This window comes from Natrix helvetica (assembly GCF_964273705.1).
Source record: "Natrix helvetica genome assembly, chromosome: Z".
NCBI lineage: Eukaryota > Metazoa > Chordata > Lepidosauria > Squamata > Natricidae > Natrix > Natrix helvetica.
Genome location: NC_138554.1, coordinates 107,840,699 through 107,867,463, shown reverse-complemented (window position 1 = coordinate 107,867,463; position 26,765 = coordinate 107,840,699). Strand labels below are relative to the sequence as shown.

The window sequence follows — 26,765 nt, the reverse complement described above, 5'->3', positions numbered from 1 at the left end:
TAAAACTGAACTTAACTACAACTGAGGATACCATACTACATTCTCAATATCCAATTATAGTTATTGATGTCTTTACAAATACATTTATAGTCTGCCAACCCCCTAGGACAGGAGTGTCAAACTCATGACCTGGGAGCAGGATCTGGACTGTGGGGTGCTTAGATGCAAACTTACAGCACAACATGGAACAACATGTTACAGCACAACATGGCAAACTTACAGCAGACGATGAATGGATTCCAAGGGTAGAGCACTCAATGAACAAATACTCTGCTAGATCAGGGATCCCCAACCCCCAGTCCGTAGACCAGCACTGGTCCAAGGCATGCCAGAAACCAGTCCAGGCAAACAAGTGAAGCCCCATCTATGAAATGCTAGCAGCAAGGGAAACCACACCCTCTCTGGTCTGCAGAAAACCTCTCTCCAAGGAACCGGTCCCTCATGCCCAAAAGGTTGGGAGCCACTGTGCTAGATCACATCTACTGACACCTCTTCTGCAGTGCCTTTTCTCATCAAATGCATATGCTTTCAATTTAAACATTAGCAGCAAAGGAGGATTGGTAGAAAAGGCTATACCATGCAATCCAGTAAACTGATAAACTTGAGTAGTTCTGCCAAAATAAGGCTACTGTGTTTAACTGAAAGATTGCCAATGAAGATTATATAAAATTTATAGAATTATGCTACTGTTGGAATTTTGAAATCTTAACTACTATGGAAGACAGCACACTACAATACATTATTTTATTTATGAGTCAGGCTGTGGCAGGCTTTATTTAGTGACAGTGTATATGACATATTTTATTAATTCAGAGGAATAATGTTCTTACACTAATCTTATAACCCACGGCTCTAGTGTAGTACAACAATACAGGTTTATGCTGTTAAGTGTATTCTGTCTCTGTTGGCAGCCCCCTTGTTTTCTGACTGAATTTTTTAAACAATTTGTCACAGATCACAAAACAAATCTTTTTACTGCAGGCAGAAATTAAATTGAGGATTTTGATTTTGGTATCAATGTCATTGGCTATAAAATTCCCAGCACATTTGTTGAATTTCTTTTTCTAGGTTTTGTACTCTACACTAAAGGAACCTCAGTGAAATCGGGCAAAGTGCATTTATAAATCTTTCAAGCAAACTGCGTTTATAAATCTTTTGTAATGAGACAGGGCTCTGAATAGCAATGCCATCCCTCTGGTGACCAACGCTATAAACTAAGCAGTATTTATACCATAAAGCTTCTGTGAGGGGCACTGCAGAAATGTAATTTCAGGCAGCAAATCCTGAATAAAAGGCAGGGATATCTGAGTGCTAGCTGTCAAAGTAACTAGCATGAATGTATGGATATATATATGTATGTGTGTCTGCATGTATCACTTCCTGAAACTAAAATCAGAATTGGATGTAACATAACTTATTTATATTATTTTACCCAAGTATTTATAATCATCCATTTTAGTGGTCAGCCTTTAGGAACATTAAAAATTGCAGTGCCTCTTTATATTGCTTTCTTTGGAGTATCATTGGGATCACTTCTAAGTGGATTAACTCTGGTCATGGGAATTAGAAAGTACCTCTCTCTTTTGATATGGCAATCAGAGATGAATGCAATCCAGTGATGAAAGCCTTTACTGCCAACCTGGACATATGGAGAAGACAACAAATCTGAAGGCTTGTAATGTCTTTATCAACCTCCAGATATGATGGAACTACAACTCTCTAAATTCTTGTCTGGAGGAAACCCAGTTAAGGCTGATTTAATGTTTCTTGGAATTATCCCATACAGGTTATTCAAAAGAATGTCATGTATGCAACCCAATGGATATCATTGAAAAGTGTTCTTCTTAATACAGGCAGTCCTTGACTTACTATCATAATTGAGCCTAAAATTTATGTTGCTAAGTGAGACAGTTAGTGAGTTTTGCCCCACTTTAGGACTTTTCTTGCCACAGTTGTTAAGTGACTTATTTTAGTTGTCAAGTTAGTAACACAATTGTTAAGTGAATCTGGCTTTCCTGTGGACTTTTGATTGTCAGAAGGTTGCAAAAGGTATCACATGACCCTGTGACACTGTAACCGTCATGAATGTGAGTCAGTTGGCAAGCATCTGATTTTTGATCATGTGACCATAGGGATGCTGGAACAAGTGTGAAAAATGGTCTTAAGTCAGTTTTTTCTGTACCGTTGTAATTTTGAATGATCACTAAACGAAGGTTTATAAATTGAGGATGCTATACATTTAAATAATAATCTTTGGAGAATGCTGATAGTGCTCAGCCAATGTGGAATATTTGCTTATCTGTGTCCCTGAATTCAAGCTGTTTTATCATAGTTCCTAATAACAATGACAATGTGTGTAATAGGTAATTAGTCAATGTTGAATGTATTATAAAGATTTTGGGGAAGTTAGGGAAAAAACAAAGCAAAACATGAATGAAGCAAAATAAGCAGAAGTAAGTGACGTTAAAGCCCTTTGGTTTCAATGAGTTGCAGTCTAGTTTTCTTTATGTATAATTTGAATTGTAGCCACTATCAATTGCCTGTTACATTTTAAAAGTGAAAAATTAATTGGGTTAGTGTGGGGTAACTGAAATCTAGATAGTTTGCAAGTAAAACTATAAATTCTGACTGTTACTTGTATTTTTCCTCATTCTTATTAATCGAGTTGCAAATCAAGATAAACCTTGTACATTTAGATCAATCAATTGATAAACACATTTATTGATATGCCCTATTTGATTAAAAGAAAACAAGAACTGTTGAATGAATTTTCAAGAGCTTCAAGAAACACCAGCTCTCTTCCAAATTGTTTAACATTTACATTTTAATATGCCTAAATATATGAACATATTGGATGTTATTTAGCAAGCAGTATATTACAGTGGCATGCCGTTCTGCGTTGCATGCTAATGTAATTTTATTACTTTCCTTCAGATTTATGGCTTGCACTATTTACTAAGTGAAAAAAAATCATGCTTATTAACTAAAGTTTCATTGCATTTATTATTATTTATAAAATCTATTGACCATTTCAATTCCAATAGACCTTTGGTGTTTTAAGAAATATAAAACACAATGACCACCAATAATAAAATAATAATAATGCAAAATAATAACAACTATTCTGGTATTGATGAGTCCATACAAATAGTATTGAAAGACTTTATTTTTTTTTTAAAGAACCATTTTTACTAGCTTTTAGATAAAATTAGGAGCAATATTTGTCTCTGAGCTTAAGCTGTTTCAAAGGTGCTTTTTCAAAGGTGCTTTTTCAAAAGGCAACTGGACTTTGTTTTTCCTCGAAGACATTTTGCTCTTATCCAAGAAGCTTCTTCATTTCGGACTGAATTGTGGCTAAGCGAAATATTTGTCTTCCTTGCAGCCACGGTCATTAGCACTCTTTCTGAGAGTTGTTGGGACCACTTGGAGGTTTATTTGTGTCCTCAGGATCATTTGAATAGTGCAAATGGGTGTGGATGACTTTTGGGACAACCATGACCTGGATGACTAAGAATCTCCATAGATAGTCCTGTTGAGTCCTCTCCTGCTATACCTAATCCAAGGGGGACTTTAACAGATATTCTTGCTCATCATGATTGGGCAAACCTATATCTGAAAGGCAATATTGCACTTCTTATTACTCAATAAAGGTATATATTATCTTGTTTGTGTGATACAATGTACAAGAGAGATATCTGTGTTCCCTTGAAGAAACTAAACAAAAATGGCAAATACGTTGTGTGAATGCATTTATATGTATTAATTAATCCTCATGGACTACAAAGATATACTCAATGAATAGTGTTAGGAAAATGACTGCAGAACTGCATATGTTACCTTTTTTAATTATTTAAAGTGATTCAGGATCGGGGATTTTCAATAGATTATTTAAAAAATCTGCTTTGGTTTTGTTTCTGCTTTATAGGTTAGCTTTTGATGTCATTACTTTAAAAATAAATATTAAAAAATGAAAAATAAATTGCTAGACCAGGTGAGAAGCATAAACCTTATTTATTTAATAATACATGAAATGATGGAAGGTTCCAACCAAAAATCTAACCAAACATTGCTTATAGTTATCCCTTGTCACTCCATAGATTCCTTGTGATAATGAAACAGATGAAGATACTGTAGTTCGTATCTGCTACCTAGCTAGGCATAGGAAATTATGTTAATTTTCATTCATTAAGAGAGCTGTGGTGGTGCATTGGTTAGAATGCAGTATTGTAGGTTAATTCTGATGACTGCCAGAAGTTCAGTCCTGACTGATTCGAAATTGACTCAACCTTCCATCTTCCAAGGTTGGTAAATTAGGACACAGATTATTGGAGGAAATATATTGACTCTGTAAACTGCTTAGAAAAGGCTGCAAAGCACTATGAAGTATATAAGGTATCTAAGTCTGCTATTTTTTCCATTTCCAATAAGTATCTTTTCTTCTTGTTAAGTTCTGCCTAGACATTTTGCATCAAATATGCCTTTACTTTTAGAGGGACAGTTTACTCCTGCATTTTATATATACCGAGTGTGTTGTTTGCAAAACAGCTGTCCTGGAAAATTCAGTTTGAATATACCTATCTGTAATTCAGTGGTGGGTTTCCAATTTTTTTTACTACTAATTTGCTTGTGCATGTGTGTGTGCTCACGTGTGATGCTTCTGTGCAGAAGCATCCAAGCGGATGGGCAGAGCCTCCCACTGCTATCACTACTGGTTCGCCTGATCTGGGCTGAACTGGGAGCAACCCACTCGGCTGTAATAGATACATACATAATTCTTTCAAACATATATATTTGTATACATTTTTTAAAGTGTGATTCTCAAATTGGTTAAATCACACATATCATAAGGATCTCCTATATGGACTTCAAATCTAAATTCATATATTGGTCAAAGCATTTAAATGGACCATATTTTCACACTTACTTGCATCTAGTATATAGAATTCAGCAGATTCTTATATCTTAATTTTAATTGGTGTTGTGGGTTTAATGAGCTTCCTCTAAAGCTGTTTGCTTTGCAGGCATCCATTCATTCAGTCCGGCCACGCGGAGAATTGCGGGAGTCACTAGATACTCCCACGTAACACCTCTCCTGCGCGGGCTGCACTGGCTACCTGTGGCCTTTCGGGTGCGTTTCAAGGTGTTGGTTATCATCTTTAAAGCGCTCCATGGCACAGGACCTAGGTATTTGTGGGATCGTATCCTGCCCCATACATCCCTTCCGCTCTCACAGAGAGGGACTCCTCCGGGTGCCGTCCACTAGGCAGTGCCAGCGGGCGACGCCCAGGAGTAGGGCCTTCTCTGTGATGGGCCCAACCCTCTGGAATGACCTCCCCCCTGATATCAGAACCACCACCGATCTCCGCTCCTTCCGTAAGAAGCTTAAAACCCACCTGTTCAATTTAGCCAGCCTGGCCTAATCCCAGTTTAGTCCCTCAAGTCTGCATTTTAAAATTTTTAGGGGTTAGTTTTAGGTTGATTTTTAACTTTTATTATCTTGTACAGCTGTTAGGTTTAATTCGATTTTAAGGGTATTTAAGGGTATTTATTTTTTGTATCTGGTTTTTAATGAGATGCCTGTACACCGCCCTGAGTCCCTTCGGAGAGAGGGGGCGGTCTATAAATCTTGAAAATAAATAAATAAATAAATGTCTATATATTTTATTAAAGTTATAGTCCAGTATTTGCAAGTGCTTAGTAAATATCGTTTAAATTAATTATATTAAAATATGAATTCCTGAAACTTTAGTTCAGTTTCTGGTGACTATATGGACACATAACAGCCTATCTGGTTTCAGAGAGCCAAATACTAACTGGTCAGGTCAATATTTTAATAGGACTTCATTAGGGAATACCATACTATAAGCTGGGAGGTAAAAATACATTCTGGAAGGTGACAGTTGCAAACCATTTTTGTATGAAAGTAAAAAAAAAATCCTTGGACATGTTCAGGGGAGCTTGATTCAATGTACTGTTTCATATACAAAGAAAGTGGGATTCCTAGTCATAAAATTGCAATCAACATCTATGGCCACTATAAATAAAAATTGACAACTAAGTATTTGAACACTCTCCCTCAACTCCTGGGTCAATACCCCGAGGCCCTTCTATTCATCTAGCTTAAATTAATGAACTCTCTTATGCACTAGGAAATGAATCAAAGCTCTCCTGAGCCAAGCTTTTCCATACTAAATTTGATTAATTTTGATGACTATCAATTCAAACTGTTAATTAAGTAAGGTACAGTGATTAAAAAAAGCTATGGCATGTTGTCTAAAAGTAATAGATGTTTAAATGGATGGATCATTCCTAGCTGAATATAAGCAGGACATTCCAAATATTTAAATGCTTAGTTCCAAAATTTGAAAATAATATAAATGCAGAATTAATATTCCTGAAACTTGCAGGTAATTGGGTAGAATCTCCCTTCTTTCTCATTATTTCTTGATTTTTTCATTCTATATGAAAAAGAAAGAAAGAAGGGAGGTACTAAATAGAAAGGACTTCTGCCTTCATCAAGACATGTACAATCATCCCTTCTACCTCTTTTTTTTCTTTTAGAGAGGCATAGATTGCCTCTGCTATACATTTAATGTTATCTTTTGGACTCCAAAACAATCCACCTGGGCATAGTTTAACAACATTGGAATTTCAATGGTTTGTTTTGTTGTTCCATTCCAAACCTTTTACCTAGACCAGGACTTTCCAAACTTGGCAACTTTAAGACTTTGGATCATGATGCCTGGGGAATTCTGGGAGTTGAAGTCCATAAGTACTATAATTGTCAAGTTTGGAGATCCCTACCATAGGATATAAATAACCATCTTAATTCAGGGTTGGGCAGTCTGTGACCATACAGATACCTTGTCTCTTTAAAGCTTCATATTACTACCCAACTCGCTAGATTATAACTCCAGGTGACATATAACAAAAAAAAACAAAAAACCCAGATATGACAAACACCACAAAACAATAAAAAAGCACAACAAAACACACAATGTTGTTATTTATTATTTCAGTTAATAAATTACTTCATTTATTTCATTTGTTATGGTACTATTTGACACAACTGCTTCCTTCCTATGTTGCTACTCAAGAGCTGTACATCTATGATAAAGGCCTTTTCTGTATCCTAGAGAATGGAATTATAAGTGGAAAGAAGCCCACTTAAAATTAATTGTTTCAGGAAAAAATAGAACATGGTTTTATTCCTTAATTTCCTTTTATCGTAGTTGTAACAATTTTGCAGCTGGGTTTTATTCGTGGATTACTTGTATTTTTAAACAATTTTCAAACAAAACAGGTTTTTTAAAAACTATTTTGGGTTTTCTTGTAATTTTCAAAGGCTCTCGTGATTATGTACTTGTATGATGTTTATATACAGTTGTTATTTGGCTATTTAATTCTTGATCTTGATTGATCAGAGACTTGTTGGAGTGAAGTAATATATAACCCTTACAAGTAGGTAGTTAGGTTCAATAGGCACAGTGATAAGTTTACATGTTATATCTCATTGACACCTTACAGGATCTTTAATCTTTTGGCTATTATAAGGAAAAGTTTAAAAGATCCAGCTTTTTTTTATATAAGTATAAAGATATTGTTATCTCTGAAGAAGCTCATTCCACCTGCAATTTTTTTTGACACCATACATCTTGCAATTCTGTGTGGTGTCCATAAAAATGAATGCATCATTGTCTTAATATCCCAATTTGTCTTGGATTTTGAAACATAGGTGAGGATATCAGTTTCAGAGATTCTGTTTCCTGAACTGGTTTCCATAGTGTATATATTCCAGGGCCATTATGATAATTTTTATTTTTGTTTCCTTGAACATGCTCCACTGTTAGAAGTTTCAGATCTTGGATATTGCTTTTTCTCAGAAGGGAAGCACTTTGGTCAAAACATAATGAAAATTGATGTGAATATGTAGCTTTCTTGACTTGTCTACACATATTTTATTATTTATTATTTATTTTATTGAATTTATAGACTGCCCCCTCTCCCCGAAGGGACTCGGGGCGGTGTACAGACAGAACTAAAAAGCCATATACACAGTAAAAAAATATTAGGTACTCCTTAAAAACAAATTAAATATAAAGCCTGTACAATAATAATAAAAATTAAAAAACAGCTTAAAAGGTCTACCCCTAGAAATTTAAAATACCGGCCAGGAGGATTGAAGATTAAAACTACGATTGGGCCAGGCCAGCTAATTGGAACAGGTGGGTCTTAAGTTTCTTGCGGAAGGAGCGGAGATCGGTGGTTGTTCTGATGTCGGGGGGGGAGGTCATTCCAGAGGGTCGGGCCCATCACAGAGAAGGCCCTACTCCTGGGCTCCGCCCGCTGGCATTGCCTAGTGGACGGCACCCGGAGGAGTCCCTCTCTGTGAGAGCGAATTGGTCGCAGGGATGTGTGGGGTAGGATGCGATCCCGCAGATAACATAGATTTCTCAATAGAAATTTGAAGCATTCAGCCTCACTCTTTGTTTTCATTCTAACATTTTTGCTCATAGATTTGAGCAATCTAAGTTCAGATAGACTTGTTCTTTAGATTGTTTTCAGTTCTGATGGTTCTTAGACAAATTTTATACTGATCTACTCATCATCCTCACTGTCCTTCATTCTATATAGTTTGAATCTACTTTAGTTTCAAGACCAGATTCAAGAATTTAGTTTCAAGAATCAGATACAAACTTGGGTTTGCATCTAACTAGTTTAGAATAGAGAGGAAGCATTACTTCCCATTAATCAAAAGTAGCATTTGTCCTTTGAATATTCTTGTAGGATCATATCAACAAAGTGGAATCTGTCCACTCTGGTGTGATAAAAATAAAGGCCTGGAATTCATTTAATAAAAGTGTGTTTGAAAAACATGCTTGTATTGCTTATTTATGCAGAATTAATACTTTGGCTGGAGCTATATTATTTCATAGGTTGCTGCTGAGTATTTGAATTGACTTTTATCTAAGAAAGGGCACTGTCTTCAACAAGTGATATATATGAAGTGGAGGGTAGTGTACATTTTGATTAAAATGTTGCTCAGTGGCCTTTCAGGCAAATTCTAAAATTATTTAATATCCCTTTCAGCACATAGATGAGAAATGGCAATGGCAATATTAATAAAAGAAGGCTTATAGGAGTGTAGAATTAAAGTTCCAGGTCCTCACTAAAGTTATTTACCTAGCTAGAGTTTCATTTCAAAGTGAACAGAAATGCTATGATGCCTGTATTATGCAAAAGCCTTAAAAATCTGTTAGATATTCTTAACCCATTCTAATTTATTCTTGGAGACTTTAATCTGCTACAGAATGAAACTGCTGTGAATTTTTCAAAAGCCGTCATAATCTACTAATATGAGGAAGAAGATGATGAAAAAGAAAAAGAGAAGATCTGTAATGATGATACTGGCACTGGACTTTAAGAGTTCACTTTAAATTTATTCTGAAAGTGTACAGTGGAGAAGAAGAGTTTAAAGGCTATGTTATACAGTTAAATTTGAATCCTGTCCAATTCTGAGAAATGCGTTGCATCTTTGCCATTAAGCACTCTGGTGGAATGGCCTAGGCTTGAAAAAAAAAGAGAATGATCAGAAAAGAGGCTTTGACCCTTGAAATTCATAGAGCATTGATCATGTAGTAAGTGTATAAGATATTTAAAAGAAAATCACTTATCAGATATAATAAAAACATGTTGCTTGTTAAGTGATAATTGTAGAGAAAAAAAAGATAATTTGTATATTTGGGTCAAAAACAATCATGGAAAAAGCCATACCACCTTAGTAAAATCATTTCCTGCACTATGTTGCTTCAAATGAAACAGTTAATTAAGGCTTCTCATTTAGCTTGTTATGGCTAATATGTTAACAAGCGGGACTCTAGTTAATAATTGGAACGTAGGGTGCTTATCTTCAGCCATCCATCTATGGCCTCTTTCATGGAACTCCATACAATTCTTCATATTTTGATTTTTAATTTATTTCCATTAATGTTTTTGTAATTTTATAGATACTGAACATACCTTTAAGATCTTTTTTATGTTTTGGTTTTCTTGGTTTTTGTGAAACGGCTGTTTTTCTTCAGGTTTTTATTATTGCAAACACAAAGTTGATTAACACTTTCATGTGTGACTTGTGAGATGCCTTGGTATTTTCTCAATATTTTTTTAACTTAGCTTTCTATAAAACAATGGGGATGGGGCTCTCTAACATCATCTCTCTCTCTTTTTTTTTCTCCTCCTTTCCCCCCCTCTCTCCCCCCTCTCTCAAATATAGTAATTTTAAAAAAAGCTACCTAGTAAGCTCATCAGTTTAAAACCTTAGATAAGCAAAGCATATAAGTAAAAGCTAAAGACAATACTGTTCTGTCTGGGAGAACTCAGGTGGAGGGAAGGACTAAGGCAAGCCAGATCTCTTAATGCTAACAGTTTATTGCTAACAGGTTGCCAACATGGCATTTCACTAAGCGCGTGTCTCAGACAATGGCAACACTGAGACGCCGCTTGACAGCTCTTTATATATGCCGGCTGTCAAGCAGGAACCAATCAGAACAGAATATGGCACCCCCTAGTGGAACCAGGAAACTGCCATACACAATACCCCTCTATACTTAGACAGCGCATGCGTAGTCAGCCAAATATGCTGGGCGGCTCCAGATCCGCCCAGATCTTCTTGGTGTGCTGGCGGCCATTGGAGATGTAGGTGGGTTCATCCGAGCTTCAGAATTACTGGGCTGTGTTGACTCTTGTGCCCCCTCTGGACTTGGACTTCTTGTCATTGGAGGCACTTGTGGAATCCCTGGTAAGTCCCCTGGCTGGTCATTCTCTTCTGTGGCTGAGTTGTCAGTGCCCCATGGTTGGACTTTTTCCGGTTCCTTGTTGGATGATTCCGTACTGACATCTGTTGTGACGTGGTGGGCCCTTAGCTGGTTAATATGTCTCCCCCAGACCCTGCCATCTTCTAGCACTATCTCATAGGAACAGGGTCCTGTGATTCCCCTGGCTTTCTCTGGTAGCCATAAGGAGTGGCCAGCATAATTTCTAGCATATACCCAATCTTCTAACCTAAATCCCCTAGGCTGTCTATAGGTCTCAGGAGGCTTCTCGGGCATACTCAGGATGCAAACGGTCCAGGTCATTCTAATCCTCCAGCCCATTAATAACTCTGCCGGACTTAGGTTGCTGTTGGGCATGGGGTAGCATGCTGCCAGAGGAGATATTTATATATCTTCTCCTGCCAATCTCCCCCTTCCAACTTAGCCAGGATCTCTTTAGTGGTGCGGACAGCTCGCTCAGCCATACCATTGGCTGTGGGGTTGAATGGGGCTACAAATGCATGGTGGATTCCTAATTCTGCTAGAAACTCAGCAAACTGTGCGGCCCTTAACTGTGTATCCATTATCAGATACCACTACATCAGGTATCCCATGTGTAGCAAATAATTGCCTAAGGGCTGCTATGACAGACTGCACATTTGTAGATGACATTACTGACACTTCGACCCATTTAGAGAATGCATCAACTGTCACTAGGAATGTTTGACCCCTATAAGGGTGAGTGAAATCTAGGTGAATTATGGACCATGGAGCCCTTGGCACCTCCCAGCTTTGTACTGGAGCCTCCCAGCTTTGTACTGGAGTGATGATTGGCAAGGCTGGCAAATGGCTACCCGGCAAGTGATGTCGCTGTCCATCTTTAGCCACTACTACAGGCCAAAGCCTTCATACCCACCACCCCCGAGTGCCCCTCTTGCAGGGTAGATAGTACCAAGGGCCGCAATGGTTCTGGGATCACCACCCGGCTATCCCATAAGAAACACCCCTTTTGCGAAGACAATTCATTTTTTTGGAGTAGATAAGTACAGAACTCTGAGACCAGATTTCAGCTTTTTCAGCAGCAAGTCACCCTCTCTGAATTAAAAAGTGCACTTGTTTCCTAGCAGAAAAAGAACAAAAATGAAACTGGCATAGATTCCCTTGAAGAAAGTGTCAATAGTGCTTGGGAGCAGCAATTGAAAAAGTTCTCTTTAAAGTGTAAGCTGTGATAATAGCAGGAGAGAGTGATGCACTGCTCCAGAGGATCTTAAAAGCTGGGCAGCTTTATGTAGAACAATGTGATTTTCCCCTTCTCCAGACAGATTTGTCTCATGAACATACGGCTTTGCTGCTCTTAATCAGCACTGTCCACTGTGTTCTAAAGCAGACTTTTATCCATTCAATTTGTAACAAGGAAACCACACATGCTCCTTGTTACAGCTTGGTCAGAGATCTTGCCTCATCATTTTGGACCAGCGGAAGTTTTCCAGTTTCACATAAAGTACATTTTATATAAGTTGCATGCCATCATGACTATATCTAGCATTTCTAGGGAACAAACAGACATTCCTTGGGTTTAGCATATAGTATCTTAGAGTAAACATCATCACATCATTAAACAACATCATCGTCATCCATTAATGACAGAAATTTATAATTTGAACAACTTATTTGGACTGTGGTGGGGGAAAAGATGGAAAGTTGGATGTCTACCAGTTGGAGGACAATCCAAGTGACAGAGCTCCTGGTCTTAGTAACTTTCTAACAGAAGTAGAGGGAGAGAGGGGAAGATGCCTTCATTTATTGTATGTATATATTTATGCAGCCAAATTGCATGCATAAAAAGTAAATTTCATGTATTCCATTTGCCATATTCTGAATTATGTGACACAGACAATGAGTTTTACTGTTGATTATAGTTTTGTGGTTGTAATGTTTTGCTTCCCTAATTTATCTTTAAATTAAACTACAAGCCCAGCCTTAGCTTCAACAACCATTGCAAGAACAAGATTAGTTTTTGCAAAGCAATTGAACATAACATTTAACAGACACAATGGAAACATCAGCAATATTAAATATGAGAATAGGCATGTCAGAAGTTTCTATTTATTTTAATGGAGAAAATGTTGGAGGTAACTACAACATTGCAAATCAATTGGCATGACTTCATAGCACTTTGCATTTCTACGCTTGTCATGTGATAACTAATGAAATCGAGCAGAGGGGGCAGGAAAGCATACAATTTAAAGTGTTCACATTTCATATAATTAAACATTATAAAGAACCAATGCAATGCAAGAGGCTAGTGTTATCAGGATTGGCAGACTGTTTCATTTTCAGCCAGTTGTTGTTCTTGTTTTTGTTCTTGTTGTTTTTTAAAAACTTCATTTTGGATTTCATAAGGCTAAAATGAGCCAGTGCTTCTATTTCAGATGAACTTTTGAGTGCCACATCAAAATACAGTGACAATCTGTGGGTTAATCCCATGGTGCATACTACATACATGCACAAATTTTCACCTGAAATGGGAGACAAAGGCAGAGCAGGCATTTTTGGAAGTAGCTGAATGAAGGTACTCCCACGTAACACCTCTCCTGCACGAGCTGCACTGGCTGCCTGTGGTTTTCCGGGTGCGTTTCAAGGTGCTGATTACCATCTTTAAAGCGCTCCATGGCACGGGACCTAGTTACTTGCGGGATTGCATCCTCCCACATACATCCCTGCGGCCAATTCGCTCACACAGGGAGGGACTTCTCCTGGTGCCGTCCACTAGGCAATGCCAACGGGCGACACCGAGGAGTAGGGCCTTCTCTGTGATGGGCCCAACCCTCTGGAATGACCTCCCCCCCGACATTAGAACCACTTCTGACCTCCGCTCCTTCCGGCAAAAATTGAAGACCCACCTGTTCCGATTAGCAGGCCTGGCATAATTACAACTGTCCCTCCTGGCAAATGTATTATATCTGGTTATTTTAGGGATTTTTAATTTACTGTATCTGTTTTTAGGGGTCTAAATTTATATCTATATTAGCTTGTACAGTTCTTTTAATTGTATTTTAACCTCCTCCATGTCAACTGTCAAACTGTACATATTTAATTTTATTGTATCCTGTTATATTTTGTATGAACTGTACACCGCCCCGAGTCCCTTTTGGGAGAGGGGGCGGTCTAGAAGCATTAAATAATAATAATAATAATAATAATAATAATAATAATAATAATAATAATAATAATAATAATAATAATAATAATAATTGGAATTGTCTCTAGGACCTCCTATCCTTTCTGTGATTGAAGATGGGCAGATGAGCTAGTAAACATTCCCCAGTTCTTCTTCCATACCAAATTGGCATATTTTCTCTTTTCAGCACCATTTCTTCTCCCCATTTACTCCTGCTCTCAAAACGCTACTTAAGAATTATATTCTTTTCCCCCTTTCCTAGAACATCTTTTGTCGCTGCTTTGTTTTGTTGACTGACAGAACTTCAGTGTGTTTTGTTACAACTTCCCTCCTTAATTACTCTGCTGATCTTAGATATGGATTCAAAACAGCTCTCAGAAGCTAGGTATATTTTAATATTGGCTAAATCATCTCAGGTACAAGTAAACATGGCCATATTTGTCCTGTAAGGCTTTATCTGTCTTTATTTGTTTTAAGTAGCCCTTCACATTTCCTTCCAAGAGCAAGGTCTCTAATTTTGGAGGGACTGCCAGCATATAAATTGAGTGATTGCTAGTAAAGAATTTATCTCTTTCTTGACTTATATAAGATATTTAGGCAGAAACTTTTGAAATTATTTTGGCCATTAGGTTTTGAGAGCAATCAAGGCGATGGGAAAGGTTGATAAATCAGAAACTGTTATTCCGAGATTCATCAGTGCACTAGAAGAGAAAAGTCCCTTATTGTTTATTCCAAAATGTTCTTATAAGGTTGACTAGTAGATACACTATTTAAATGCCAAAGCGGTTTTGCATCATTTCTTTTTATCCAGTTCTAGAAAGAGAATGTGTGACATTTCAGTTTATTTCTTCTCACTATTCCTTAGGCAAGGTGAGAGAAATAGAGTAAATCTTTCTGAACTATCTAGGCACATAAGTCAACAGAAACTTTTCAAAAGATAAAGAAATAACATTAGAAAATATTTAATGAAGAAAATGATAAAAAGGGAAAAGTAAAAAAAACCTGGGTAGTGCAGAGTTATATATTTTAAAAAGTAAGTGTTATATTAGAAAGCTGATGCAGCTGGAAAAATATATACTGGGGTACTGCCTAGTTAGGTATGTTAATTCAAGATTTCTGATCCAACAGTATCTGGTATATTGGTCACATTTGGTGCTGTGAATTGACTGGGAATGGTTCAGTGGATGAATCTTGTTTGTTAGCTATCTTTTCTATTTTGCAATACACAAAAATACAGTAAACAGTAAAAGGGCTATTAATGCCATTAACTTCCAAATGAACAAGTTATAGTCAAATAGAACTGGGCACAAATGACCTGTTTATTTTGGCCAGTAAGGACACATTGGAGCAAGAGGATTTAATGCTATCAGTATGATGAGATTCTACATTTCAGATCTATATTCCCACTAAGAATAAGGGAGGTTTCCAATATGTCTGCCCTTGAGAATTAATTCAAGTGTAATGTAGCTAACACCATAACCTCATAACTAAATAAGTAACTACAAGCATACTTCATACCCCCCAGGAGAATTTTCCTCAAATACTCTTCTCCTCAGAACCAAATTCTCTTTCATCAAAGACAATGAATATAGATGGAGGGGGGGGGGGGAAAGAAGGCAGAAGATAGTTGCTATCCAGCATAACTATCATTTGTATATTGCCATGTTAAAATATTACTTTTGCATTTTGAAATTATGAGTAAACAACTGACTTTTGATAGTAAGACTTGCTTAGGTATATTATTCACATCAGTATATAACTGGAATGAATAAATTATGTTTCATAAATAACACTGCTCTTTTGTGACCAGTTGTCAAATTGTCATCTTCTTCAACTGTGACAATCTTATGATTCTTTGTGGAAAATAGTAAAACATCTTACTAATTATAAATGGAAGAAACAATTTGGTAAATAATGTAGCAAAGATTGCATAACATGAACTCATATAAAGACTGCAATTTGGTTCACACATCATACTAAGACATAGCTTATATAAACTACAGGTTACAAGCATGCGAATTGCACTCACATAAAAGCCATAATTACAGTTCACTGTGACGTATGAATTCATTAGCACAAGTAATGGACTAATTTATGATCTATCATAAAACTTTTCAGTCCCCAAACAAACAAAAAATTGCTATATGAACAAAATGAGACTGGTACAGATGATTACTTTGAGGCCAATCTTTTTTAACCTGGTGTTCTGTAGATGTTGGAAAATATAACATCCAGTATTTTGAATCATAGTAGAAAGGTTGGTTAAGATGATTATGAATGAATCTGAGACTTTTGGCTTGCTTTCTCTCCTCCAGGAAGTAGAAGGAGTACTTCTGTTTTGACTTTATGACATATGGATTTGCCAATTCTGTAAGTTCCAACAAAATATGCTGGTATAAGAACTCAAAGATGAACTGAATGACTGCTATGAAGATAAATTTCTTGATAGTGTTATTTGCATTAGTTTCAGGCATTTTTTTTATTTAAAAAAAAGCTTTCTCAGCCTAAGTAAAAATCAAAATTAATATTTCCCCCTTTTTAAAATCATAGATTTGTCACCATCAGGGCTTAAATTTTTAGCTATTAGTAAATAGCTCCATATAGCAAAGATAAATTTTGACTGCAACAGTTAATTTTTTATAATACATTTTATTATTTGTGTTGATTTGGATTTTAGTGTTTTTTATTGTGTTATTTGGATTTTATGTTTTATAAGTCACACAAAGAACTATTTTATGTGGTTATTAGCGATTAAACAAATAATTCTCCTGATCTAATTTTATTAGCTTTGCTTAGATGAAATCACATACCACCAAATAAAAACTGCAATTTGTTCTAAAATAAAAAACCTTCCTTTCCTCATACATAAAAGACAAGAAGAAAGGGAAGGAGGATATGTGAGCACAAGGTTTACAAAAGCACATTCTTTATCATTTAAGCTATAGCTAGTAGCCAAAAGGGAGATAGCTGAAGCAAAAATAATTCTTAGAATGCTTTTCTAAAGAAAAAAGGTTTAGTAAAATTTTCAAAAATTATTAAAGAGACTGACCCTCACCCCTTTTGTTTTATAAAAATTCTGCTTTCTTTAAAGATCAATGTATCTTGTATAAAACAAGACAAATAGTAAATAAGACTTGCAAAATTACACACACACACACACACACACACACACACACACACACACTCTTTCTCTCCCCCACAATTATATATCTTTAATTGCTGTTTATGGATGCGGTGGCTCAGTGGCTAAGACGCTGAGCTTATCGATCAGAAAGGTCGGCAGTTTGGCGGTTCTAATCCCTAGTGCCGCATAACGGAGTGAGCTCCCGTTACTTGTCCCAGCTTCTGCCAACCTAGCAATTCGAAAGCATGTAAAATGCAAGTAGAAAAATAGGGACCACCTTTGGTGGGAAGGTAACAGCGTTCCGTACATCTTTGGCAATTAGTCATGCCAGTCACATAACAATGGAAAAGTCTTTGGAAAGCCTGGCTCTTCGGCTTTGAAATGGATATGAGTGCTGCCTCCTAGAGTTGGGAACAACTAGCACATATGTGTGAGGGAAATCTTTACCTTTACCTTAATTGCTATTTATCAGTTGTATGGTATTCAGTCCTTTGAATATTGATAATATATTTCATACAGGTGGTCTCTGGCTTATGACTACAATTGGGGACATAATTTCAATAAGTGATGTGGTAATTAAATGATCTGGACCTAATTTTATGATTATTTTACTGTAGTCATTAAGTGAATATATGCATTTGTTAAGCAAATCATGTGGTCATTAAGTTGCTCACATGGTCTTAAGTAAATCTGGCTTAACCCTACCCGTAACCTTAACCCTAACCCTAATTCCAATTGACTTTACTTATCAGAAGTTGGCTGGGAAGATTGCAAATCATGATTTCATAAAACACAAGTTTCTGCAGCTATTGTAAATTCAAACTGGTTGCCAAGCGCCCGAATTGTGATCTTGTGACCATGGGGATGATGTAATAATTGTAACTTCAAGGCTGGGTCATAAGTCACTTTTCCCAACACTGTAATATGAGCCATCATTAAACAAACAGTCATAAGTCAAGGACTATCTGTAACAGCATTTGAGCTACTTTTAGACCAGCAGTTCAGCAGATTTGGAAGGGAACAGAATATGTATTTATGTGTCTAAGTGTGTTTTTGTTCTTGATTTTTCAGGTCACCTGTGCAAATTTAAGCAGTGGTGGCAAATCAGAACTTCTAAAAGCAGGCAGTTCCAAATCCATACTAAAGCACATATGGACAGAAAGCAGCAAAGACTTATCGATCAGCCGGCTGCTGTCACAGACTTTTCGCAGAAAAGAAAATGAAACAGATTTGAGCATGCGGTATGATGCTCCTGAAACTTATTCGGAGCAAGATTTATGGGAGTGGCTGAGGAACTCCACGGATCTTCAAGAGCCTCGATCCAGAGCAAAGCGACGACCCATTGTCAAGACTGGGAAGTTTAAGAAAATGTTTGGCTGGGGCGATTTCCATTCCAATATCAAGACAGTCAAGCTAAACCTATTGATAACTGGGAAAATAGTTGATCATGGCAACGGGACATTCAGTGTTTACTTTAGGCATAATTCAACCGGCCAAGGGAATGTATCAGTGAGCTTGGTGCCCCCAACCAAAATAGTAGAATTTGACTTGGCACAACAAACAGTGATTGATGCCAAAGATTCCAAGTCCTTCAACTGCCGCATTGAGTATGAAAAGGTTGACAAAGCCACCAAGAACACACTCTGCAACTATGATCCTTCTAAAACATGTTACCAGGAGCAAACCCAAAGTCACGTCTCATGGCTCTGCTCCAAGCCCTTTAAAGTAATCTGTATTTACATTTCCTTTTATAGTACAGATTATAAACTAGTACAGAAAGTATGCCCAGATTACAACTACCATAGCGACACGCCATACTTCCCTTCGGGTTGAAGCAGACCATACATCTAAGACTGAGGATCCCAAGGAATAAAATAAATCAAATCAAATAAAAGAGGTCATATGACAGGGCTATTACCTCAAAGAAGAAGGCCACAACTTTTGCCCAGAATGTGTCTACATTTTGCTGCTGATATCAACTGGCTGCAAATATGTTAACGGAAGCCAATCTAATCATTTCTGCCCAGTCAGCTCCATTACATATCAGTCCAGTTGTAAATCACTATTTAAATGATGCCACATATGGTTTCTCTTTCTCTTTCCTTCTTCCTCTTTGCATCTACAGAGGTACCTCTTAAGATGACTTTCATCGTCTACTATGTTCAGGATCATCTGTCATCAAGCAAAACAGATTAATTAGCTAAAGAATGGTTATGGAAATAGCCAATGTTATGGAAATCTAAGTCTTGAATACATGATAATCAGTAATCCCCATTCATGCATTCCTTCACTTGAAGTAGCTGTACTGGTAAATATTACTGTGTAGGAGTAATTGCTTGTTCAAAACTGGGATGGGGTGGGTGGCAGGGGATATGTATGTGTTTAGAGTTCAGTAGTTCTCTTGATATGAACACAATTTAGGATAGTGACTTTTCTCCAGCACACTGTGGGCACATTCAAGGTGATGTTAGGTGGCTCTTATTCTGCAGGGGGGGCCTATTGAACAAATAAAGATGAGCAAACATTTGGAATTTACATGTTAACAGACCTGATGATTTTTTGCGCCCTGATAGTCATCACTTCAGACAGATAGGTTCAACTTGGCAGTCATCCCCAACTGAGAAGTCCTACAATCACCATGTAGGAAAGAAAAATGCCTGAAAGGCAACCTGTAAGTTGTAAATGTCTGTCTTATCTTTATTACACAATATTGTAACAAATTCAATATCCTAGTCCTCATTTGTATGAATGGTTTGTACTGTACATAGTTTAACCAGTGTTATTTCAGCTGCTAATTAATATTAACTTGTAATTGTCTCTTTCTCTCTCCTCTCTTTCTTCTGCTTATTATAGGTTAAAAACAAAACAAGGAAATGAGGAATCCATTTTATCAATGTAGCTGTAAACTCCATTTAAGAAGACAGCATTCTGTACAAAGCATATATTCAGCTAAATTATTGTTGAGAGCTATACACTTACAACATTTACAGTCTGTCTGTATTTAGACTTTTTCTTTCCAGGTGAAAAATATTGAAATGTACATAAAAATAAAATACTGAAATTCAGTTTCAATATGCATTCTGTAGCTGGTGGTTTAAATAGCACGGGAACACTGATTATTCAATGAGAATATATTCTTTTGCAAGTCGGTAAATATGCTGGAGATTTTGATGTTTGTTGTCCCACACTGCTGACCCATAAAAGTTGAGCCCTATAGATCAGGTTTCTTATCTTTATATGCAACTTTTCAATCAACAAATAAGTTACTAATTCTCAATGATTTTCATAAGAACTCCAAGGATTTGAAGTCAAATTTAACATAATGTCAAGAGGTCACTGTGTCAGACTAAGGTTGTACCAATTTCCTAAAAATAGAAGTGAGATGCAGTGCATGTTGGAAATTCTGACCCTTGTCCTTCATTGCCCTTGCCCATCAATACTTTTGACCTGGTAGGAGAAATTTGCTGGATGGGGAAAAAAAGTTGCAAGCAGAAAAATAGCAGAGAGGGAAGAGATCAGCAACATTTATAGAGATGCTACTTAAAAAGGTTTCAAGCATTATCTGCCATTATGACAGTAGCTTCATATTTCTGATTTGGTCACGAACCACAAATGAAATCCATAGCATTACATTATACAGATTGCTTCATAGTGTAGTAAGTCATTACCTCAACTCAGACATTTAAATCAAGAACAAGTGTGATGAAGATAGCTTCTGTTAACAATAAACACAATCCTGTCCACATATTTGAATTTTTTTTTCATATGCTTTTTTCCTACTTTCATGGAATTCCTATAAAATGGGACAGGTTGCGACCCAAAGTCTATGAGTCAACTTCCCAGGCCAAAGTGTTTATTATGTCCATCACAAACACTCTTGGAAAAATGTTGATTGGAATCTTTTGATATACTTACAAGAGACCTACAGTACATCAGCAAGCATTCCATCATTCCTGTTGACTTAACAATATTTTTCTGTAAATAAATTTGTCAATAAAAGAAAGCCTAAAGAAGAAAGGAGAACCCACGAATAAATATGTGCAAAAGGGTTTCTAAACTTGGTTCTGCAACTACTGACCATTTTCTTAATCATTCATATATGTCAGGATTACCTATGGGAGGAATGAAAAAAGTCAAGATGACGCCTTCAATCACATGCTCATGATTCCCATTGTTTGTTTAAATATCAATGATTAAAAATACATCAAATAAAAACACACATACAGATACAGATACATATTGTATAGGACATAGTCAATTGAGTTGATCATTCCATGATTTAATATTCTGTGGACAAATGTTCTAAACCTGTGATCTGCGGACTCCTGGAGGGCGGCTGCAATGTCATTAGAGGGGGCCCCAAAGGATTGAAGAAATGTTATGATTTAAATCTTGACTTAAGTCGTGGGGATTCGTGGTCATGGTCTGTGGCCACAAAAGGTATTTAAAAGAGGTCCGTGGTGAATAAATGGTTGAGAACCACTGTCCTACTGAATTGACTATGACCTTAAAGTTTCTACAAAGTAAAAAAATATTAATGCTGTAGAAACAGAGAATAATTAAATACATAGATTTTGTTCTGACCTTATCCATCCCATGTTCTCTTTTTGGGAAGTACAACCAGTAGCATGCCAGTCAGAGACCATTTTAGCTCTTGGCCCTAGAAAAGTTGTACTGTCTATAGCTATCATTCAAGTTGGCTTTTCTTTGATTTCAACAACTACACGGAAAGGTTATTTGGGCAATTAATGATGGCTTGTTCCTTGAATTTTTAAAGTGTTATGTTGAATGCTTGTGCTTGCAGTGCAATGCAGCATGTGACCTCACTCCTCTTCCATGTGATATGGCATTTAATGATCTATCCACTAATGTGAATTGAACAAGAATTGGTGCCCTGGGTCCACAATAAAAAAAAAAGGACAGCTATTAAATGTGGAAGGTCTGGCTTACTGCATTTGAAACTAATGAAGTTGCGTGGATTAGCATGTGAAAAAAATGGGTATATTATCAATAAGTAAAGTGAAATTCAAGCACTAATTTTCACCAGAAAAAAAAAAGTCAAGAATCTTCTGGAAGGTTAGGATTCAGTGTTACAAGAAATCAAGGGTCAAAATCATTTGGAACTTTAATAGATACCTGTTTCCAACTTCTTTCTGTTTAGATTTCCTAATGTCTTTAAAATATATTGAATTGCAGTGACACAGTTGTCACCCACTTTATCTAGACCAGGAGTGTCAAACTCACATCATCACGTTGGCATCACGTGATGTGTTGGGACTTTCCCCCTCTTCGCTAAACCGGGCATGGGCGTGGCCAGTGCATGATGCATCTGGCCCATTGGCTGAGAGTTTGACAGCCCTGATCTAGAGGGTAGTAAGATTGAAAAGGTTGTTTTAGCTTGATCCATTCTCATAAACCAAATATTATATATATATATATGTGTGTGTGTTAATGTGTGTGTGTGTGCATGCACATGCATGTGCACACACACACACAGAGTTACACCCATGTATATATCTACATATACATACATGTACGCATGTATGTAGAGCTTTAGCTCCTCCAAAAGGTTGGCTTTTCTTTGAAGAAGAATTAGTAATTTATAATTGGTAAAACTTGTAGAGAAATTATCTACAAGAGAAGTCAAAAAGTCAAGACAGCAGCTGCAAGCATGCAGTTGAAGTACTACCCTTTTTATATGCATTGCAATACATATGAAAAGGGTAGGATTTTGATTACCTGTTCATGGCCACCATCTTAATTTTTTGACCCCTGTGGATGTGCCTGATTACAGAATATCTGAAAAGTAAGCCTATTAACTGTTTTTAATTTGTGCAATTACAATTAATTCAATTAACATGAACTCTTGTTATCATTCCATCCCTTTCTTTGTCTTGACCTTGCCTCTTTTCTGGAGTGCAATCTTTGGCATGCTGCTGAGAAGCCAAAGGTGACTCTCCTGCCTGAAAATGTAGCCTTTCTTTGCACATTATCAAGTTAAGTCAATAAAATGATGTTTCTAACAAAAGTCATTCTAACCTTCATGGAGTCTTATCTTAAGTGTTTGCTGGCTTTCTTGTTTTATTGTTTTTCCATTTATCTCAAAAGTTTCTTCTCCCTCTTGTCCACATCACCCACAATATTGGTGGATTTCACAGCAAGCATTACAAATACTAACTATAACTGAAAGCCTTTTTTTTAGATTTGGGGGAAAAAACCCGCTTCAAAACAAGACCTTGGGCCACAGTGATTTAAACAACGTAGCAGATAAGCTATATTGTCTTATGCTCAGCTGGAATTCAACATTCAAAGCAGAGCAATAATTAATTTTCTGTACTTTTTAAAAAGGTATATTGTTCATTTTTGCAGAGGCTTCATTTTTCTTTTTTTAAATACATTAGCTCTTGTGGTCTTGATTTATGGATTCATCTTGCTTGCTAGAATAACTAGCCTGCAGTCTCAAAAGCAAAACTAGTTTGGTGCAATATTTGTCTGAGTTAAACGTGCTAAACTGAGGTCTGAGAGTATATCTTTGTTTGATTTCAGATTATATTTAAAAGAACTTTGCCTTGTGTAAACTGGATGCTTTTCAAGTTAAACATACAGAAATAGAAGCTTTGCATATTTAGAAGTCTCATCATACTCTGATGTTATTCAACTTCACAGTTAAATTTAAGTATCTATGCATCTTTATAAATTTGTAACATGGATATTTTTTTTTCAAAACTGTAGTCTTTTAGGGGTGGTATGGTGATAATTTCCTCTTACATTTGATCCTAATGTTTTTTCCTCTGAAAATAAATTGTTCTGTGCTCCAGTATGAACAGTGAGAACAATTAAGCAGTGGAACGGCTTGTCTTCAGCTTGTTGGTGCTTCATCACTGGAGGCTTTTAAGAAGAGACTGCACAGCCATTTGTCTGAAATTGTATAGTCTCCTGCTTGAGCAGGGGGTTGGACTAGAAGACCTCCAAGGTCCCTTCCAACTCTATTATTCTGTATTCTATTCTGTAAATTAACTCCTTCTCATTACTTTTGAGATTGCAACTTCCATCTCTTTCAGAACAGAGAAAGAGATGTTAGCATCGCTAGCATGATAGTTTTCTGGCATAGTTTAAACCAGGTTTATGGTTTTATAGTACTTTGCAGCCAAGATTAGACATTAATGTTTAGATAGCCATATTTGTGAAAAAAAGTGTTTTAAACAAATAGAAGTAGAGATATAATGCAATGTGTTGTCAATTTCATATCTTGTATGTGTTCTTTTTTCTCATATTATTCTCTGTATTTATCTTTCTCAGTCACATAGTTAAAGTTTTCCACTGGCTTCATAATATTGCCATGTATTATGTGTTAAATTTCTTAAACGTTTATTGTAAACCTGATGGATGACCTGGCTTCTGCTTCAGTATGGATATGTAGATTTGTGTTATTATCAGATGCCCATGGTGCCATTATAGCCTAATATTCATCATTATAGTAAATGAAAAAAAAATAGGTTTTTTGGGGCCAGGAAACTGATATAGCTGGAGAAATATTGTGATAAGCAAGTAGGAATTTGAAAGAATTTTCAGTTCCATTTGAACTGAAACCTAGACCTTAATCCTAATCCTAGGCTAAAGTTCATTGATTAACCCTCTTCATTCATTGTACAATATGAAGGCAATTGAGCTGTAAACATTAACTTGTCTTTCCAAAATAAATAAAGCAATTATGTTTTACAGAAGGCTCACTACTTCTATTAAATTATTTAATATTCCTAATGTTCCTAAAATATCTGCAACCACCCATTCTGACACAACTGGCAACAGTTATTGGATTTGTTGCACTCACACATCATAAACACATTCTGATTTCTGGGGTTGAATTCTTTTTGAAGATTAAATGAACCTTCTTTTTAAGTCATTCATAGAATTAAAACTAGCTGTATAAAAATACTAGTATGACTGTTTTATTCCTACTTCCCTAAGAGACTATGTTTTTTCCATGTTTCACTTTTCTGAAACAGAAACCATTATTTGTTATACTTGGAGCAATAGATAAAATACATTTATTATGCTCAGAAGACTAATAGCTGTTGCGATTAAATGAAACCACAAAGAAACAAGCATTATTTGCAACACAAAAAATATCTCTGTGCTTAAAATATATTGTACTAATGGGTAAAGCGCCTAGGAGGGGAAAATATTTTCATGACCTAATGACATTCCTGCTATTAGGAAGTGTGGCAAATGCTTAGGCAGCCATTATAGCATCAAGGGGATCAAAAGGTCAAAATGGCAGTTGAAGAAATGCACTTCAACTGAATCTTTACTCTTTTGTGGGTGTGTGCCTCCTTGACATATATATGAAAAGGAAAGGAGGTGCTCAGACAACTGAGATCACCATGTTGATTTCTTGACTTTCCTTGCAGACATCACTAATGTATGTTTGATAATAGGTTATCATGGTTGGTACACAGTCAGCCAGATGTTTAGACTAGATTTAGCATTCTTATTCACCCATCGAGTCCTTCCAAAACTGGAATAGGCAGGTATTGTTGTTTGATGGTATTAAAGATATTGTCACAGGATATAAACTGTTCCAGGTAAAGCTGCCTTTTACAATTGACTGATGGTAAATTTGTCAATGTCAATGGTGTTCAGTGGTGTTCCAGTTGTTTTGGAATTGCATTCTAGGTGTCTATTACTATTGGTACTACCTTTGCTTTCTTTTGCCACAACTGTTTTATTATTTTGTTATCTTCTCCAGTTCTTTCTTTTCTATTCTGCTGTATCAGGTACTGCTAAGTCCACTATCAAGCCTTTTTTGTCTTTCTTATTGACAATACTGGGGTGTTATCTGGCAGGTATCAGTATTATTATGTTAGAGATAAGAGAATTTTTTTTCTGGAATGAGTTTAGTATTACCTATGTTGATTTGAGTGAATTGGGAAGGAAGGATAATCTTGCTGCTATTCTTCAACCAGAAGCTGTGTCTAGTCTGAGAGATGGGCATGTATCCAATCTCAAATTCCGAAAATAGGGTTGAATATAGGAAGAATATAGGAAGAATATGCAGATTTTAAAAAGGGTGACTTTCCCCAGACTAGTGCCCACTAGCTGTGATGGACTAAATGTCCATAATTGCTATTTACTACAGGGCAGTGGTGGGTTCCTAACGGTTCAGACTGGTTCGGCCGAACCAGTAGTAGTTTGGCGGCCTAGGTTGCTGGAACTGGCAGCGACCCACGCGTGCCATGCCCCCAAACCAGTTCCCCGGGTGCAGGCACCATCTTGTTTTATAGTTCTGCACATGCACAGAACAATTTTAATTGCACTGTGCATGCATACATGCGCAATGGGCGTACACGAGCGAACCGGTAGTAGTGCCTGCCGGAACCCACCTCTGGTACAGGTAGATGGCCTATGATAGCTGACAATGTATTGTCTTCCAACACATGTGGAGATGCAAAATGGGGAAGGGCTAGAGTACATAGTATACACTGTATTATTATTTTTTGGCCTAATTCTCAACAAACAACAAAAAGCAAAATATGCAACGGTACAGTTCTTCTAGGGTTGTAAAAGTCTCCAATCAATTCCAGTGTCATCTGTTATCAGAAAAATAGCTTAACGGCAACAGCTCAGCCTAATATAATACTCAGCAAAC

General features: G+C 36.7%; 1 protein-coding gene across 2 annotated transcripts in view; it reads left to right on the top strand.

Annotated features, from left to right (window-relative positions):
- Positions 1 to 20,737, top strand: part of NXPH1 (neurexophilin 1) — a 196,268-nt gene extending 175,531 nt beyond the window's left edge. Inside the window, exons 3-4 of one of the 2 annotated variants that reach the window (XR_014173542.1) lie at positions 18,188 to 19,424; positions 19,970 to 20,737. Coding sequence is in view for 1 of the 2 variants with exons in the window: in XM_081932253.1 (XP_081788379.1) it covers positions 18,188 to 18,949 (762 nt within the window). In the remaining variant the exon portion in view is untranslated. Of the gene's footprint in view, positions 1 to 18,187 lie in introns of both variants that reach the window. The other variant, XM_081932253.1, reaches the window with a different exon arrangement.
- Positions 20,738 to 26,765: the final 6,028 nt, after the last annotated feature.